The 19,928-nt window shown below is 39.4% G+C and overlaps 1 protein-coding gene across 2 annotated transcripts; it reads left to right on the forward strand.

Annotated features, from left to right (window-relative positions):
* Window positions 1-11,513: 11,513 nt before the first annotated feature.
* On the forward strand, window positions 11,514-19,647 carry scoca (short coiled-coil protein a). Of its 2 annotated transcripts, none has more exons than XM_067584230.1 (4): window positions 11,514-11,684; window positions 16,481-16,552; window positions 16,667-16,747; window positions 17,734-19,647. In XM_067584230.1, exons 1-4 carry the CDS (start codon window positions 11,621-11,623, stop codon window positions 17,874-17,876), a joined length of 360 nt encoding a protein of 119 aa, XP_067440331.1. In that variant the 5' UTR covers window positions 11,514-11,620; the 3' UTR covers window positions 17,877-19,647. The 2 variants fall into 2 exon arrangements, with proteins under 2 accessions (XP_067440331.1, XP_067440332.1); XM_067584231.1 differs by lacking the exon at window positions 11,514-11,684 and adding an exon at window positions 14,638-14,788.
* The last annotated feature ends 281 nt before the right edge of the window (window positions 19,648-19,928 follow it).

The following is a 19,928-nucleotide window of genomic DNA, read 5'->3' on the forward strand; positions in this document are numbered from 1 at the left end:
GTGTGAAGCCAGTCTACAGTTTTTGTGGAATGAATTGGATTATTTCTCTCTCATTCCTTTCAACCATCATGTAGCTGTCGAAACTGAAGATGATCTGCACAACCCAATCAGACGAGACTATTCTTTGTCTGTATGTACCGTTATGACAAGCTAGCAGGTCTCATTTTACGTTTGATGTCTCACTTCATGTTGCACACAGTCTCGTGGGAAACGGAGAAACATTCTGAGGAAAAAGAAAAAGAAATCCCTCAGAAATCAATGGGGCTACAATTCTGTGAGCTTTTCATGTCAAACTTTAAAAAGCTGAGTTCCAAAGTATCTTAGCAGAAAATATGTCCAATGCACATGATAGGAGCATTCTGTACGTGTGAATACAGTCCCTGCAGTGCTTCCATAGCCTGACATTAGACTCTGATGTGCTGCAATAACTGCTGCTGTTCATACAGGAATGCTATTGTTACTCACACATAAACACACATTACCACAGTGTTTACTCCCAGTGCATGGTGCCCGTGACGGCCTAAACCTCTGGCTGGGAAACAAGAAGTGGTGACCACACTCGCCGTGAAGGCTGGGGAGAAGAATCATATTGTTTTCTGCTGGAACAGCCGTTCAAGTAAAAAGCAACACATGCAGAGAGGATTTATGAAAACAGTTTGAAACCAGACTGAAAGATTTAAGAAATAAACCAAGATATTTTTAAAATTGCAACTGTTGTTTATTTTTTGTTTTTTTTTAAGAACCAGACTTAATTTCAAGAAAGAAGGTACTAATGAAGGAAAAAAACGAGTGTGAGAAAGGAAGACACACACAGAATGTGGGGGTGGACTGTTAATGACAGTAAAAAGGCAGAGAAAAATAATCTCCCCTGTAAACAATACAAACACACAAGCACACACACACATAGACGCACACTCACATGTGCGTGTCACGATCACAAAGGATGCTGGGTAATTATGCTAATGACGTTATAATGAAATGCATATGCCCTCTCTCATTAAGGAACGACATCTTCTTTCCTTTCAAAATATGTTAATTTCTTAAGTACCATGTACTCGCTGCTGAGACATACAAGGAAACACACACAGAGGTACACACACATGCACAATTATGACTGACATCACTCCTGTGCCTACAGTTGACTACATCTTTAACCTTACACACACACAAACACACACAGACACTGATATAACACAAGGCACTATTTGCATATGAGATTGATATACTGACGGACCTGTGGAAATGATGGGTTTTACATGGCTATGACATCAGATTTTACATAAAACAAACAAACACACACATGCACACATACCTCACAAATCTTCACAGAGGCTCATACTGGAAGTACATCTACTGTACAAGACCAACAAACACACATATGAGGGACGGACCTTAAAAATGAGAAGGTAAAGTTGAGGTTTATCAAACCAAGTGTGTTTTAATCTAATTATTCATGTCAATATCAAAAACAGCAAGGATTTAGGATACACTAACATACTTGTACACACACACTGACAAATAACAATGTGACAGTCGTCTAAATTTAGAATATAATATGTGTTTATGACTTCATGGGTGCGTTTATGTCTTCGTGACACCATCGAGACATTCCGTGTCTACATAGGTCAGCTGAAAAGCTCACCCACTGACTGATGTCAATACCACAACCATGACCACACACACACACACACACACACACACAGAGACACACACACACACACACACACACACACACACGCTGATTCACCAAATATCCCTTAATGGTTGTTATTTGACACTTTCTTGCCATGTCATGGTGACGCAAGGCAAAGAGAAACATTAAATTCAACTGTTTTGTCTGTGCAAAAACAGAAAAACAGGAAGGTGGCCCACCTGCAGCTCTGATGAAAATCAGATCACTCATTTATCAAGATTTTTTAATCTAAATTCCTTGATTTGAAAGACTAATTTTAACAGTCTTGTAGCTTGCCTTCATCAGCACGGTAGAAAACTAATTGATGTACACAGGGGACTGTAAAATGTTTAGGAAGGTCGTCACAAAGATTAAGAGATCTTTGAGCCACTGAGGTTTGAAAGATTATTTTTGTGTTCTTGTGTGCTTCACTGTGAAATATGGAAAGTGGGTTGATAGAAAAGACAGTGGGATCAAAATGTAGCAAAGGGAGTAAGTTGCTACCTGCAAAAAACTTAAAGCAGCTATAATCAATATTCTTATAATAACAATGGATCAAATGACTTTGTGTGAAAGGTCGCCCTACTCTGCCCTCTCAAAGCATCTTTCTGCTCATTTTTTTTTGGTTTTCCAGTTTCCAGTTTTTAGCTTTTTCAGCTTTAAAAAAAAGAAAGAAAAAAAGCTGTAAAACCCCACTGTACACTACATGCTCAACACCCAACAGTCGACAGACAAAGTTAGCAACTAGCTAATGATTATAGTGGCGCATTTAGCAGCTAAAGAGCTGAATATTTCATTCCACATGAATGCTAACGTTGCCCGGTCTTTGCTGGCTAGCTTACTCTAGCTAACTACCTAACAAGTTCGCCAAATCAATGTAAAATGTGATATATCTGTGTTGTGTTCGCAACTTGTTTCCACTGCCCCCAAGTGGCCAAAGAAAGTAGTAATTGCAGGTATAAAGCCTCTATGTGTATAATTTTGATGTGATTATAGCATTCTTCAAATTATGGCATAGGTTGCATGAGTGTCCCTGGTTCAAATCCAGGGGACACTCAAGAGTTTTGAAGTCCTATACATAGAGCTTTAAATCGTGAAGTGAACCACTAACAAGATATTTGAAATGGCTTCAGCATGTCCCTTAAAACCTCTAACTCCATGGCTGGATTTGATGATTTTCAATATGCAAAACTATAAATAAAGCCCCTTCATGTTTAAAAACGCAGGCCAGGTCTTGGATTATAATTTAGTTGGCTGCTGTGTACTGCCATTGCCTCGCTTTGAAAAATAGGATATTTTTTGTTGTATGTGTATATACGCTGTTTCTTGTAATAGCGATCTCTGTCAGAGATGCAGGAAATGTCACTTAGGGATTCTTCCAGAGTGTGCATGTATCTCTGTGTACATATGTTGTAGGTGTGCATTTGTTTGTTTGTTTGTATCTGAGTGAACATTCATGTGTGTCAGTTTGTGTGTCTGAGCACATATTTTCTTAAAGAACAGGATGTGTATCCCCTAAAACTCAAAGCTCTTTTAGATAAGTTTATAGACAGATGAGTATCAGTTCAGTCACCCTAGGAGGTAAACTACTATTTGGTTGAAGTCATTCTACACCACGCAGCTAATGAGGGTGGGTGGATAAAGCCTCGGGCCCCTGACTCACAGAGGACCCTAAATGCATCCGTTGTCTATGTGCTGTGTTTAAAAAAAAAAACCTTTGTACATTCAAAATGCCAGTTTTTCAAGTTGTGAGATGAACAGCCCTGTTTATGAGCTCAACAACCATATCTTATTAAGTTTACTCCATGGTTTCCGAGGGAGTTCAATGAGCCAAGATATTATTAAATTGGTTTGATCCTTCTATCAAAGTAAAAATATGTAAATTAAAGTCAGATTAAGGTTTAACATGAGAAATACAGTGAGTGATGTTACAGTGGACGGAGAGATGTTGGTTATTCTGTACAAGGTTTGCTATCAAGCATTCAGGATTTTGCACTGTGTTGCGTGTGTCTCACTTGTACTTACATTAAAAACAAATGTGCATATAGAAGTTTTGTGAATTCTTTCACATCTGAACTTACATTTAAAGTACTGGATGTTATAGATAAAATAGAAGGGGAACTCCACTTTACACATTACAATAAGTTTACCTGTCATGGGGAGTAGTAGCTGTTGTATAATAGCTTCTATGGCTCTGAAGGAAGCTTTCTAAAGTCTGAGAAAATGACCCTGATGATGTCATCAGGGTCATTTCATTTCAGGCTTGGAGACTACAAATTTATAACACAAAACCTTGATACAAACTGGGGAGGTGGAGTTTGAAGGATATCGGCATTTACCAGGCAGGGAAGGTCTAGCAAAATCTCACTATCAAATTGCATTATGGCACGTGTAGAATCCAGGATTATTAGAGGTCGAGATTAACACGATGTCTACACCGAAAGTGTTTCAGAAGCATTTTTCACTCATCTGTGTCACATTCATCTGATGGAACATGTTGATATGTTTCTATTTTAATCAATACAGCCATGCACTGGCTCGTGTTTTTTGCACGTGTAACTGCAACCTGAGGCGTTTTTTTTTGCTAAGTCTATTTTCTTCCATTTTATGCAATTAACTACAATGATTGTGTGTAAAGTCAGGACATCCAGGACACTGTAGCATGGATTTTGGCTGGATTTTGCTCTGTCTGTTCCAAGTCTCCCAACACTAAATTGCTGGAGTACCCCTTTATTATAACTCTGAATTAATGCTATTACATTTGCAAACACTGGCAGTCAAATTTTGACATATTATTTTTCAAAGTAACATGAGACATTTTGCAGGTGCAGTGGTCAGAAAACTGCCAAATTGTTTATTAGGAGTAACAGTTTCATAAATCATGCCAAACATCTGCTAAATACAGACACATTGTACTGACGCTGTGATCATAATTTGATGTTAAGCACAAGAGATATGATGGGAATATATACATATATATTACTTCATGTTCTATGTATTTTATCATGTAACAACAAAATAATCATTCATGCTAAAGAGTGCGTCCTGGTCTGGCAGACTCTGGAGCAGGTGAGGCTGATAGCAGCTGCAATCCTTCGCCGCTGATGAATCTCTGTCCTGTGGTTTCTGGCAGGCAGCAAGTCAAAAGAAATGGCAGTTCAGAGTGCAGACAACTACTCCACTCGCTCAAGTATTCTTAGTGTGTGTGTGTGTGTGTGTGTGTGTGTGTGTGTGTGTGTGTGTGTGTTCCCCCCGCAGAGCATGTGTGAGTGGGATGAGATTGAGGCAGGAAGAAAAGAGAGAGGGAGAAGGGGGAGAGGAGAGGAGGGGAGGAGCAGTGGGGGAAACATGTATGGTGGAGATCGTAAACTAACACTGTAGCCTTTCATGGCTGCTTGCAAACCCTGGAGTGGACTTCTACTGGAGCAGGACAGACAGATTTTACTCAAAAATTCACTGAATCTGTGTCATGTAAGTACATAAAAAAAACTCAAGTATTTCCTGGAAGGTTTTTGCTCATTCCTTCAGTGAAACACTAAAGAAGAGAGAGAGGATGAGACAAAACACTGATAATCATTCAAATGCCTTGTTTGCTGGCGAGCTGCTGAATATTTTAGAGCAATTCAATTAGTCAATGGATAAAGCTACAAGGCGGGACAAACACACACACACAGAGGCAAACACACACACATTTAGCATCACAAATGTACACCATTTATAATGACTTGTACACACACACACACACACAGGCACATTGAATGGGAAAGCTGATTAGTTCTATTAGTTGGAGGCTGGTGACCCCATTTGTAGAGTTGCATAGTTGACGGACACATAGTGACATTGTGTGTGTGTGTGTGTGTGTGTGTGTGTGACAGTAAGCTTCACACACACCTATCATCTTCGTCTCCACCTGTTGCAGTCTGGAATAAGACCACAGTTCAGGGTGTTATATCTTAATGGGAATAAAGTCAGAATTAATTTCTGTTGTCGAAAGTCTTACAACTGATTCTTTGTCTTTGTTGACATTTCTATCTTTGATGAAAGATTTTCCCAACTTGTTTTTTTTTCAGATAGAGGGGAATGATTATGGCTTTATTTATTAACAAAGTTAGAAAGGAAAAGTTCAGCATTTTTGGGAAATCTGCTTATACATTTTCTTATCATTTCTAGAGTTAGATGAGAAGATTGATACCACTCGTACAGAAAGTATGTAGCAGGAGCCAGCAGCCGGTAAGCTTAGCTTAGCATAAAGACTGAAAACAGGGGGAAACAGCTAGCTAGGCTCTGTCCAAAGATAACAAAATCTGCCTCCCAGCACCTCTAAAGCTCACTGATTAATATGTCATATCTCGTTTGTTCAATCCCAACAAAAACAATTTGCCGTTTTTTGTGAGCAGTTTCTGAGCAACCAGCAGAGACTTCAGGAAGTTACTGTGCCTGGCAAAGAAATTAGCACATGACCCCTGTAAAACGGCGATTTGTCATTTTACACTTTTACATTTACGGATTAAACAAATGAGACATAACGTGACATAATATCCAAAGTGTAAATGTCTTGGACTTTCCATCCATCTCACAATTGTATTAAATATCAACTTTACAGGTAAAATGTCAAAATCAGCCAATGGATTTTCTCTTTCAAGCCATACTGCTTGTAAGCAAAAAGGGGTTAAAGGTCAGATCTCAATGTTTACGTTGAACTGTGACTCTGCAGGCTAGAATTATACACAATTAAAACTTCTAACTTGTACACCTTCTGCACCTCGAGGTTTATTTACACCATGTAAGTGTGTGTGTAAAATATGTGTTACGTGTAAATGAAAATTGATGACTTTTCTTGTTCTATCCTCAAAAGATTTTCTTAATTACTGTAAAAATATGAGCACACAGCAGTTTGTTTTGAAAATGTCATAAGCATGAAAAGTAGGTGAACAACTGGTTCAACAAATGAATGAATGGAGGACCAAAAAAATGTATTAGTTATACTTTTAGGACCCTTAAAGAGACGTTCATACTTTTCATTGTAGAGATCAGAGGTCACGACACGGGTGAAACAGCCCGTTTAGTTCTTTACTGACACTGTGTCCCAATTCACACTGCAGAGTTATTCTAAGTTGGTTTGGATTATGAAGTGTGTTGACTCTTGGAACGGGACAAAAGCAGCATGCAGACTAAATTAACTTCATTCTGACAACTGCTCCTTGCTAAGTTTAACTGGCTTTGTAAAGCTGCAGTTTGATTGATGTCAGCGTACACACATCTTGTATGAATACTATAAATATCAGTATAAAGTACAGTGTTGGTATGTAGTTTGGGATTGGGGGTTATGTTCATGTTGCCATCGAGATCAAAAGAGCAAATCTAGTGAGGAGTAGAGATGAATGTAAGTGAATGATGAGATGTTCAAGTCAGAAGACCAGTTGAGACATTTACTTCTTATCAAACTGTCTAAACTCACAGGATTTGTTCTCCTGCTCATTCATCAGTCCCGCCAGGATTTTGGACATTTTTGAAAGATTAATGCAGCAAACTTGTCTTTTTTCATTACATTTTTTGCTTATTCCCAGAATAAAAACAACTAGAAAATATTTTAAAGAATATGTTTATTTTCAACAACCACCCATCTTTTTACAGCTGTTCTCAACTTAAAAAACTAAAATCTCAAAATCAACCAGTGGATTTTCTCTTTCCAACCATGTTGCCGTTATGTGCATCTCATCAGACACTGCAAAACTTGAAATCAATATCTCAATTTTTGGGTAGAGATGGAATTGTGCATGAGTGAAAGATTATACACATTTACGTTAAAACATCTACATCTCCAACTGGTGGTTCAATTTACACAACTTGTGTGTGTGTGTGGTAGGGGGAGGGAGGATGGGGGTAACTGCACTGCAACTTGATTGTGTTTAGAGAATATTGGATGACAACAGTGCTGCTGAATTTAGCTTCCACACTGCAGATATTCACTGTAGGACTCATTCATAGACATGCTCACACACACACACGCACACACACACTGAGGACGCCGCATAGGGGGACACAAACATGCTGATGTGCTCACTACCGTAGTATCCGGGAGATGGACAGATGGACGAGCGCTCTTTTACAGCCTCTTCTCCTCCCTGTGTGCGAGTGTGTATGCATGCATGTGTGTGTGTGTGTGTTTGTGTGTATGTGGTATGCATAACACTGGCAGAGCATTGGTGCCAAAGTGGGCATCTGGTCTGTGGACTATCACAGGGGAGAGAGAGAGAGGAGCGGAGAGAACAGTCACACCAATACACACACCCTCCTCTCTCTCTCTGTCTCTCTCTCTCTCTCTCTCTCTCTCTCTCTCTCTCTCTAAAGCTGTGGAGGCTAAAGATGACACACAACACAGATCACACTCTGTTTCTACTATGTCGCACCGCAGGAACAATTTAATAAAAAACAAAAAAGAAGAGAAAGAACACACTGTACATTTTGACCAAATAAACAGTTGTGCATTTAATATACAAATAGAAAGGAAAGCAGACAGAAGACACACACACACACACACACACACACTGGGGCCAGAATAAAGGTCACACACACTTCGTCTCTCAGTGGCTTCATTTTTTGCCAGAAACAAGCTGTGGTGTGTTTGTGTGTGTATGTGAGTGTATGTGAGTGTGTGTGTGTGTGTGTGTGGTGTGTATTTCAGTGGACTGCTTCCAGGTTGTGTAGGGGTCAAACTGTGACACCTGAAGTACCGCAGGTGTTAGAGTCTCACAATGGCCATGAGCACGCCACTAAACATTACATACACACACACATCGCCACACATCACCTGTGTAAGAAATATTCAGATCCTTTACTTAAGTAAAAGTACAATACAGAAATGTAAAAATACTCTATCACAAGTAAAAATCCCACATGAAAAATCCTACTTACATATGTAAGCAGCAAAATGTACTTTAAGTATCAGTATTAAGTACTCATTTCATCCCTCTGACTGATATATTATTATATATGACATCATTAGATTATTAATACTGAAGCACCAGTGTTAGAGCAGCATGTTACTGTTGTAGCTGCTGGAGGTGGAGCTAGTTTCAACCACTTTATATACAGTTAGCTAGTTTAGTCCAGTGGTTCCCAACATAGGAGTCGGGGCCCTCCAAAGGGTTACCAGATAAATCTGAGGGGTCGTGAAATGATTAATGGGAGAGGAAAGAAGAAAAAAACAAAAATTCTGATTCACAAATCTGTTTTCAGTTTTTTCTCTCTAATCTTTGATTTTTGGTGAAATATTGGATCATGTGAACATTTATTGAAATGAAACCATGTGAGAAGTTTAGATGGAAAAATCACTATTTGGTGGAGCTGTTAACAACTCATAGACATCTGAAATGTGACCCGACTACACACTGCTTTTTGTAAGACGTCAAAAGCCAAAAAGGTTGGAAACCACTCGTTTCATCTTTAACAATGTGTTTATTTTAAAAGCTTGTTATATTATCCATTGTGTCAAATCTTCATCTGAAAGTAACTAAAGCTGTAAAATAAATGTAGTGGAGTAGAAAGTACAATATTTCCCTCTGAAATGTAGTGGAGTGAAACTCTAAATGATGAAACATCATCCTCTACAAGCCTGTGAACTTTGGACCCTAAACCTTTGCTCTCTACTCGCCTCTGAGTGATAATCAAGTGTTTTGGGTGGAACCACAGTTCTAGTATCACCAGCCATGTTTTTTTGGCCGTGTCATTTTTATACTGTCTGAGTGATAAAGCTGATCTGTGATCAGCTGCAAGGCTCAGAGGGAGCTGATCTGGCAGCAGTCTGAAGGTAAGGTTTGGATTATCAGCAAACTGTTGCGTGTTAATGGCTATCCCTTCCCCCTGAAATTGTTCCCATAAATGTCAGTTTCCTCCCAGCTTCATGGGGAAGGTGAGTCACCCACACATCATGTGAACACACACAGACATGCACAAAGAAATATAAGTAAAAACACACTCAAATATGATTGTCTAAATGGTAAAATGACGCACTAAATCACCAACAAATTTGAGCATGAACAGATATACACACAAACACATGAATACAGACACTCAAACACACACACACACACACACACACACACACACACACACACACACACACACACACACACACACACACACGCACACTCACACACACATATACAGAAAACACATTGTCTTACAGGCAACAAAACAAAACCACACACTGCTGTAATTCATACTATCTGCACAGTAAGTAAGTAGTTATTTTCAGCTGGCTAGACTTATACCTGACTTGACTTGGCTGCTAGAGTGTTGTTTTGTTCTTTGTATTATTATGTTATATTATTACATATTATTTTGAACCCTTCCCAATATTATTAGCACATAATGCTAAAGCAGCATTTCATTAGTAGGTTGCTGGGCGTATACAATGCAGGACTCGGACACTGGAGACTGGATTTCACATCCTGACTCTTACATGTGGTTAGTTTAAGGAAACAAAAGCACTTTGGTTATAGCTAGAAAAAGTTTTTCAAGTATTTATTCATAAACCAAAGTATTGGACGAATTTAAAATATAAATATATAATATGTATATATAAATATAATTTCTAGTATAAAAGGTTGGATTTACTATTACTGCTTCCAAAGTTGACACTGAACTTTCATGGTCAATTTATGAGCTGTTTTTGTGCTTTGTGATGGGACCTATTTCTTCTTTCTTCTATGGTACAACTATAAGACAGTTGCTGCGTGATATAATGAAGATAACCAAGGAAGAACCTCTAAAATAGGTCTAAGTCTAAGTAAGACTACATCTTAATTACTAAATCATTTTTTTCATAATCAAGCTGCCAGCGTCAGTGGTTTAATTTCAGCATACAGTGTGTGTGTGTGTGTGTGTGTGTGTGTGTGTGTGTGTGTCACTGCAGGCTGCTAGAAGCCGGATCTTGATGGAGTCTCTGTTGCTGCACTGATCTGCAGTGTTCAACATTAACCACCAGAGTGCAGGCTGCACCCACAGACCATTTGCACTGTGCTCTACATTTTTCTATTTTATTTCAAGTTATCTCTACTTATATAAACAATTCTTCTGTTTGTAACCTTGAGGTAATTTGACCTTTTCTTATTTGTATATTTGACTACAATGTTATAATGTGACATGTTCTGTTTACACATTTCTTTATTCTAGTATATACATTTTTTTGTTTTTATTTCACACTTGCTTTGCTAATGTAAATGTATGTTTCCCATGCCAATAAAGCCACTTTGAATCAAACTGAATTGAATCTGAAGAAGCTAGTCTCCCATTCATGTCCTCTTCAGGCATTTTAGGTCACCACTGTATACAAGGCTTTGGTTTAAACTGGTTAAAATACACCAATTCTCATGACAAATTACTCAGAGCCATGTTGTTCTGGGTTACAAATTTGCAAATTTATGAGAAAAGATGTAAGAAAAATGCAGGAACATTTGAGTGTACTCGTGTTCCCTCATTAACAACACACACTTACTTTTCAGGTTAATGTGTGACCACGTATGTGTGTGTGTGTGTGTGTGTGTGTGTGTGTGTGTTTGTGTGTGCATGTGGTCTTTATGGCTCCCTTTCACATGAGGTTACTGGACCTCAAAGTTTGACCCACGATCGTTTTCCTGCGAGGGCTGTCTGTGTCATGTTTTGGTCCAGTTGTTGCCATGGTGACCCATTCCCATGACAACCCTGTAACCTTAGCCGCCAGTCAGGTTGAGCAGGTAACCGTGACGATGTGAATGATTCAAGCAGCAGGTGTGTGTGGAGGCAGGGCCAAAGGACAAGAAGAGAGAAAGAGTGAAGAAATAAGAGCAAAGTTGAAGAAAGAAAGAGACAAACGCTGGACGGCTCAGACACTAATGATTGACTCTGTGAGATAAAAACAAAAAAAAAAAAGAAAGCAAGCTGGAGGAAGAAAAGGAAAGTCGGGCCATGGAGGCCAAGGTGGACGAGGATGATGGGACGTTCACTAACATCTCTCTGACAGACGACACAGGTAAAGCCTCAAGGGACACTTCAGCCCTTTGATTTCTTTTTTTATGTGAACACAACAAAAGGCGGCAGAGTTTCATATGATCTGGAGCTTAAAATTAAGAGTTCCTTTTCTTAAATTCTTCTCAATATGTAAGTCTAAATCAGACCTGAACACATGTATACACTGTTCAAAGTTCAAACTTATCACTGCATTATTTTTTGCAGGAAATGTCAGTGCATGTGGCAGACCGTTAAAGTGACTGAACAAAGGGCAATGAGGCAGAAAGTAACAGCTTGTAAAACCAGAGCGGCTGGGACATGACTGAGGTGTGGCTCCCTACAAAGCTGCAATGCTTTGTTTTGATCTATACTACACAAAGACATGTGTGACTTTGTGTAGTAAGCTGCATTTATACCTCTTCCTAAGAAAACATATACTCTCCAGCTTTTTCTCACAATTGCAGCAGAGTATATAAAGTAGACGTAATGATAATCAATCTGCAAGCTATTAACTGAGGATGCACAGAGAAACATTTGTAAGCATTGAAGAAGTTTTCAGACCAAGAAAGACCAGAATCATGAGCGTAATCAACATTTGCAGGAGGAATTGTGCATCTAGACTTCCTTTCCTTTCTAAAGTCAAAGTTGTGCACCTTCAGTTTTATCAGTTTGTATAGGAAAAAAGAGCAAAATCTGTCAGATTTGACCTGGAGTTTAAGTGTAATCCCACCACTGTGCCATCAAAGACATATCAAGCTACTTCGCTGCGTGGTCCAACAGCATTTTTCTTTGTCTAAAAGACTTTAACAGTAACACATGTATCAGTCTACATAAATCTGTTGGGAGGCCGGAAAGAAAAATGTGCTTTTGGGCCCCTGTTGAACCCCCACCTCCTGCTGTCTTGTGTATGTAGGCTGTCGCCTCCAAGTTCCCATTAAGACCAGAGCACACAGCAGATTACACATGACAGTTAAATCATATGCCTGAAGATCCAGAAACAAATGGTGGAAGAATACTGCCAGGTTTTCTGCGTGTCAGTTAGTTTGTCGTTTCATTTGATTATACACAAATGTATACAACATGTGAGCACAACATAAACTAAGATAATTCAAGTGTTAACGCTGGTCAGATGATGACCCGAACATGTGGAAGTCTGTTGTTGTTGATAAGTGATCTTTTGTGTCCTTGAGAGCCTGGAAGCTGTTAGAAACACTGGAGAGTATCAGGAGAAGAGTTTTAAGCTGAACACACACAAAAAACTAGAAAATTAGTCTTGCAAAGGCTCGATAGGCATTTGCTCAGAACACGTGTCGTTTCAATGTAAACTGTGCAAGACATGATGAGAGCTCTGTCCTTCGTTCATCAAAAGTTAACCCTTCGTACACCAACACTGGACATCAACACACTGACTGGGTCATTATTTCACTTTGCTTCCAATTTTCAAAGAATAAGTATGGTTGTTGTTGTTGTGGAAATGTCAAGTTATCTCAAACTATCCATCAAAATTACATATTGAGTACATCTCTGCAGCCATACTTGTTCTGGTATGACCAGTAGCTTATGGCGGCTAATGTTTGGCAAGCTTTAGATAGATATTGTTGTGTAACTCACCTTAATGTCACCTCCCTGACTCTCTACAGTATTTTCAGCCTTTATCATAAACCCATAATGTGTTGATTCCCATTAATTGTGAAAACTTACATAGTGACGCTTTAAATAACTGTTCACAACTGAGTGTGGAAGTTGATTCTTGACTTTGGACATAGTAAAATAATCTTAACTCAAGTCCAACTGCTAGCATTTTCCAGCGCTTTCAATTGCTTCTCATGGTCTTCATCAATTCTAAATTGACAATGTCACAATGGTAACTTTATTAATGGACGTAAGATGTGGTTGAAAGTTAACGTAAAGATTATTTTGTCAAACTGTTTACAAGCAACGGCTCTCTGATTAGTCTGACTTCTAGCGGCTCTGGTTCCAACGATTGTCATGATGCTTCTCTAAACTAAATGGTGAAAACTGAGCTGGTGAGACGTAGTCTGGACACTATACAAACCCAGGACTGAGTGCTCAAATCCTTTTTTCCCAGCCTCACAAATCTTGACTTGGAGATTGATTACAGCTTGGATTTATCATGTGTTCAATCATAGCTTTGTCATTGATAAATTGTCATTCATAAAAGTCAGAAAGTACATCTTTAGAAATGGATGACTGGATGCGACAGATTGGGGGTTCAATGTCTGGGCACTTTCAGTCAGTGATAACTCACAGGGTTTGGGAAACACACACACACACACACACCCAGCAAGAAAACAAACGAGAGATGAGAGTGAGAAAAAGATGGAGGGAGAGTAGACTGGTCATAGAAGGCTATTGGCTGAAGCAGCAGCGTCCCCGGGGTTTGGTTTGGCCAACAAGCAGCAGCATATGGGCTGCAAGGATACCACACACAGACATGTATATGCAGTATATTAATGTTCACACCGGCCGGAGACCTCTCCATGCATGCATAAACACAGATGGACAGACAGAGAGCTAGATGCACAAAAACAAACACACACAAAGGTCTGGTGGGAACGACATTGCTGGTCAGGTTTTCATTGCCAACTGTGCTATGACGGTCTGCTTATGTGTGTGATTTGCTACCAGGGGGAACGACTGAACGCCTGAGCATCTGTTAGTACTGCAGCAAGTGTGTGTGTGTGTGTATGTGTGTGTGTGTACCAGGTCTTCATCATGTTGTGGGGACTTGCCTCCCTTATGGGGACAAAAAGCAAGTCCCATTAACGTGAATCATTCATTTTAAGGTGAAAACTTGGTTTAAAGTTAACGTTAGTTTAGGGTTATGTTAAGGTTAGGATAAGTCTCCAGGAAATGAACGTAAATCAATGTAATGTCCTCTGAAGTGATGGAAACATGACTGTGTGTGTGTGTGTGTGTGTGTCTGTGTGCTTGTGCTCCCCCTGTCGGTCGGCGTGGTCACGTACACACAGTGAGCTCGTGATGACGTTGATGGGTGAAGTACAGCCACCACCACCTTCTTCATCATCATCATCATCACAGAGCCTCTGTGTGTGTTTACAGTGAGACTCTCCGCTTAACGGAGGACACATTTTCTTGCTTTGGGTGAGTTTGAGCACTGACACATGTGGGCTGTTGTGTTATCGTGAAGAATCAGAGTCGCTAGATGTTCGGCAGCCTTTACAATTCAGTTGGAAGCTCAAGCTAGCGAGCAGCAGCAGTTAGCCTGTAATATTAGCAGCACTCAGTCTGTCCGGCGACACACTTTAAAATTAATTAATGCTGAAAATGAGACCAGCTAACCGGACTATTGAGTTTCAGTTGCTTTTGTGGAGAGACCAGCTGTTAACCTCCCAGTTGCTGTTGAAGCAGTTCGCGTTAACATGTATGTTGCAGCTCCGTTGGCGTAGTTAGCGAATTAGCTTTGTGGCTAACATAGCTAACGCGTCCATTATCGGACACGTCCCCGAGTGGTCTGCTTGCGCCGATTTTACCGGTAAACTTCTCTGACAGCCTTCATATTAAGCAACCTGCTGCATTATAGTGGGTGTAACAATTATTTGGATGTTCAGTAGCGACACATACAAGTTTTCGGACTCAGTTATGAAGTGGACATGATCTCTGTTTACGGACATTTGAGACACAGCTCTGTTTAGCCATGCTAGTAAAGTAGCTGCAATGGTTTGGTTTCCTGGTGTTGAAGACAGAAATGCAAGATGTCCTATCTACGAAAGACGAAAAGACGAACAATGATGGGCCAGAATAAAAATAGTTGGACCTTAAACACCCTCAAACAAGGTGTCTTGTCCGATAATACAACCGATGCTCTAACCGTGAGATTTGGTGCGCTGACTTAGCACATCAGTCCGATTTTTTTTTTTTACTGTGCGCTGCTGTTGTGTATTTGTGGCTGTGTTGGCAAAAATCACGAGATTCTTTGAAAGTAGACAGACCCAATAAAGTTTCTTATTTAAAGAATGTAAAGAGCTGTTGCGGGTTAGCAGGAGCAGCCAGGGTGCGGTGTCTGCTCCCACCCAGCTCAGTCAAGTTAATCACCATCATAACGAAGGGACAACACACCTGAACCTCTTAGCTGATAGAACATTATCTGACATTGACTGGCACTATACATTACATATACACTTAGGGCTGCGCAATATATCGATAATATATCAATATCGTGAAATGAGACTCGATATCATCTTAGATTTTGGATATCTTAATATCATGATTTAGCATAAGTGTTGCTTTTTCCTGGTTGTAAAGGCTGCATTACAGTAAAGTGATGTCATTTTCTGAACTTACCAGACTGTTCTAGCTGCTCTATTATTTGCCTTTATCCACTTATATCCACATTACTGATGATTATTTATCAAACATATCATTGTGTAAATATTTCTTGTAAGGTCAAAAAATATTGTGATATTTGATTTTGTCCATATCGTCCAGACCTAGTTACACTGACATGAGGATAGTGTCTTAAGAGGGAGAAATAAGATCACTAAAAACAATTTAAATCTGAACTAAAGGCCACCTTGTTCACCTGGCATGTTTTGCAACATTTTATTTATAACATCTTTATGTAATAAATACCAGGAAGACAGTAATGTTTGGTCATTCTGTTGAAATTAATGAACACGTTTGGATTCATTATATCCTGCACACTGCACACATAGAGCTCTAGTATCTGCTCTTCTGTTTATGATCAGAACCATATATAATACCAGGAATCAGGGTCACTGTCATGTTATAACACGATACTGGCAGATGTCACCAGTGTCTCTCGTTCTTTTTCAGTGGACGGTGGATCTGCAGCCCTGTATACTAAACAGGAGAACGAGCTCTTCATCATGAACTGCGACATAGACGGTACGTCTGCTCATGTGTGACACTGTCAAAGAATTTGTGTTGCATCATGAAATAATGATTACACAATGTGTTGCAGTTGTGTGTAAATAGAGTCGCTGTTTTTGTCAATTTCAGGAGACATGGAGAACCAGGTGGAGATGGAGGAGAAGACGAGGTTAATAAATCAGGTCTTGGAACTCCAGCACACCCTGGAAGGTAACACATACAACACTCTCACGCACAACTCATCTTCTTTACTGTTGGTGAAATAAGTTAAATAAGTTAAATAATAATTTCTTTTCACGTGTCATTTCTATCAGCTACACGTGTATTTTGTGATCTGGATGGTGAAGCAGTGCAAACCTTTCCATCATCACTCCATCACAAAGTGAATGAAATAATGAAAAGTATATATTGAATACTCAAGGCTCATTTCTCTCTCCGTCTCTCCTTCACACACTCCAATATCCGCACATAAACCCAAGGCTTTGTTTTAGGCTGTGGCTGGCAGATTTTGGGCATTACATGTGATAATAATTTAAAGCATGAAAAGTCCCACATATTTTTTTAGATGGGAAAAAAAAAATCACTAAAAGCGGTGAGTGAAGTCAGATTTCTAAGTGTAAAAGGTGCTATGAGTTAAATTTAGTTACATTTAAGGCCTAACTATCATGTTGATTGTCTCTTATACTTTACAAAACCTTTACTAAGCACATTTCTTTAAGAGTTTGAAACACAGATGTAAACAATGCAGGTTTCAGTCAGCCAGTGGAATATTGCACAAGAGACAAAAAAGGAGCCTGCTGATCACAACATTGCTCAGTAGCACTACTAGTGGTCAAAATCTCCTCATGATAAACTCACTCTATCTTAATGATGCAATAAACTTGTGTGAAGCATTCAGTTGTTTATTGGGTAAATATTTTCAGTCACATTTAGCAGTGTGAGAAGAAAACAGACTGAACTTCACTAGTGGCTGCTCACTTGCTGATTTTCTGCTGTTTTCCTTCTGCAGAGCTTATGTCGTTGTTTAGAAACTTCAAGTCTTTTATCACCTAGTCTTCAGTTTCTCAAAGATTTAGCAGTCACATTGTTAAATAGAAGCCAGCGGTGGAGGATTAAACCTAAGACATGACGAGTGGATATCATTGGTTTATTCAGCTGTGTTTTAGCTTCCCTTTCTCTTTTTTTTTTTGCTCCAGATCTGTCAGCGCGGGTGGATGCAGTCAAAGAGGAGAACCTGAAGTTAAAGTCGGAGAACCAGGTCCTCGGCCAGTACATCGAGAACCTCATGTCAGCTTCCAGCGTCTTCCAGACCACCGACACCAAGAGCAAAAGGAAGTGAGGTTCCCTCAGGAGAAACCTGTAGTCCCAGGCCAGCAGCTGGGAGGGGAGATGCAGCGCACAGACGTGGAGAGGGGTTTGTTTTCTCAGCAGACTTGGGGTGTTTTCTGTAACCATTTGCACTCACATATCTGAGTCAAAACTAACAATTTAATCAAAAGCATAAACTGACTTTGACACTCAGAAATAGCTGATTAATGTAACGTTAGTCTGGCCCCAGGTCTGTTTTACAGCAGCTTCCTCTCCACACTACAGACGAGGTAGACATCACCCTTTAACCACTCACACTAAAACATAACCAGAATATGTAAATGAAGTGGTTAGGGGTCATTTGTACCTTGAGTCTCTTCTTAACGCTCGGTCAAAATAGAATCTGTAAAATAACTTCTTAGCTATTGTTTTACCTGCTTGGTTTTCTGTTTGAGGACAGTTCAGATTTTCTGTGGTTCTCCCGACCTCCTGACTCAGTGTTCCCGACTCGAACTCCAACCACCTGACATGCAAGTGGGCCAAAACAAACCATAATATATATATTATGTAATATTTCAAATACTGTTTAACTGTGAATCTCATTTTCAACACTGGTTTATTATTTATTTTTTGTAAAGTATTTTGTACGTCAGCTGGATCTGAGTTTTTTGGTCTTGGATGTCATCATGTGTCAAACAGCATGACTGTATCCCTTCACCTTTAAAGCTGGCAAACAGTATTACTGAAAATGGAAAAAAAATGTATTTGAATGGCATGTATGGGTGTCTTTTTGTTGGACAGGTTTGCATATCTAATGAAATGTTATTAAATCAATAATACTGTATAAAACTGCTGAGAACTGAGAACTTTAACAACAGTAGGTGGATACTAGATGCATTCAAGTACCATTGAGAGCTCAGCAACTATAGAAGTAAAAGCACAGAGAAACTATGAGTTGTGTCGACTAGAAGTTTAGATCTTAATTAACATCAGTGATGTTTTTATTGCTGACACACTGACACAAAATTTTCTTTCTGTACTTAAAAGTATTTGTAATCATTTAAATGTATGAAGTCACAAATGAGTGTTGTGGCCCAAAGCATAATTGAACACAACGACAGAGGAAACGGTGGGGTCATAAACGCAGCTCAGGTCTTTCCTGGTTGAATTGCAGGACGACAGACAAACACTGCATATTGCTTTTGGTGTCCTCATCCTGTAACAACCATGAGGGGGGGAGGGGGCTGAGAGGGCTAAAGAAGACAGACGAGGGAAGAATAAGACGCTCTCCCCTTTAACTGCAAGAACAAAAGCAGTTAAGAGGCCTTGAGTGCTATTGATCCACTCTGCCAGGCCTTCGCTACATTGCCTGCCAGAGGATGGTATGACCGTAAAATGTGCTCTACAGCAGAACGGAGGGTGTGTCCTCTAAGACCGCTGCTGCCTCAGAGAGAGGGAAAAAGAAAACAAGAAAATTTAAATTTGGAAAATGGTTTTATTCCCTTTAAACTAAACTATCCAGTTGATGTCTGGAAAGTAGTAATTCATGTATAAACATTGAGTGACTTTGGTGCTGTTTAAAAAGGGAGGAATTGCTTATATTACAGGAGGCTATAAACACTGTATATGCTGTAATTTAATGGCGTTATTTTGATATTTTTAACAGTTGTACAGTATTTCATTAATTTCTGGCATGCTGTCTATGCCCAACCTACACACACCCTGGTACCATCTTGTCCTGTGTGTAGACACCCTGCACCTTTGCTTTTAAATGTTTTTGTTTTAATAAAAACCTAATATCACTCTTTTCTCTGGGTCATTTTTCACCTATACAACCTAAACATGAGCATATCTGCATGGAGATTCTTCACAAAATGAGAAAAATGTGCCTTTGATCAGATGTCTGACAACAGTTTTTGTATTAAATAGTTTTATTTTCAAGAGCAATGTACAATTTGCAAACAAATGTAAACAGGGATATCTGCCAGCATCTGGCAAGAACGTGAACTACAAAAGCTTGAGACAATAATAATAATTAAAAAAAAACAAAAAAACAAATAAATTAGCATCAACATTTTCCCCA

Source organism: Thunnus thynnus, chromosome 3 (genome assembly GCF_963924715.1).
Source record: "Thunnus thynnus chromosome 3, fThuThy2.1, whole genome shotgun sequence".
Classification (NCBI taxonomy): Eukaryota; Metazoa; Chordata; class Actinopteri; order Scombriformes; family Scombridae; genus Thunnus; species Thunnus thynnus.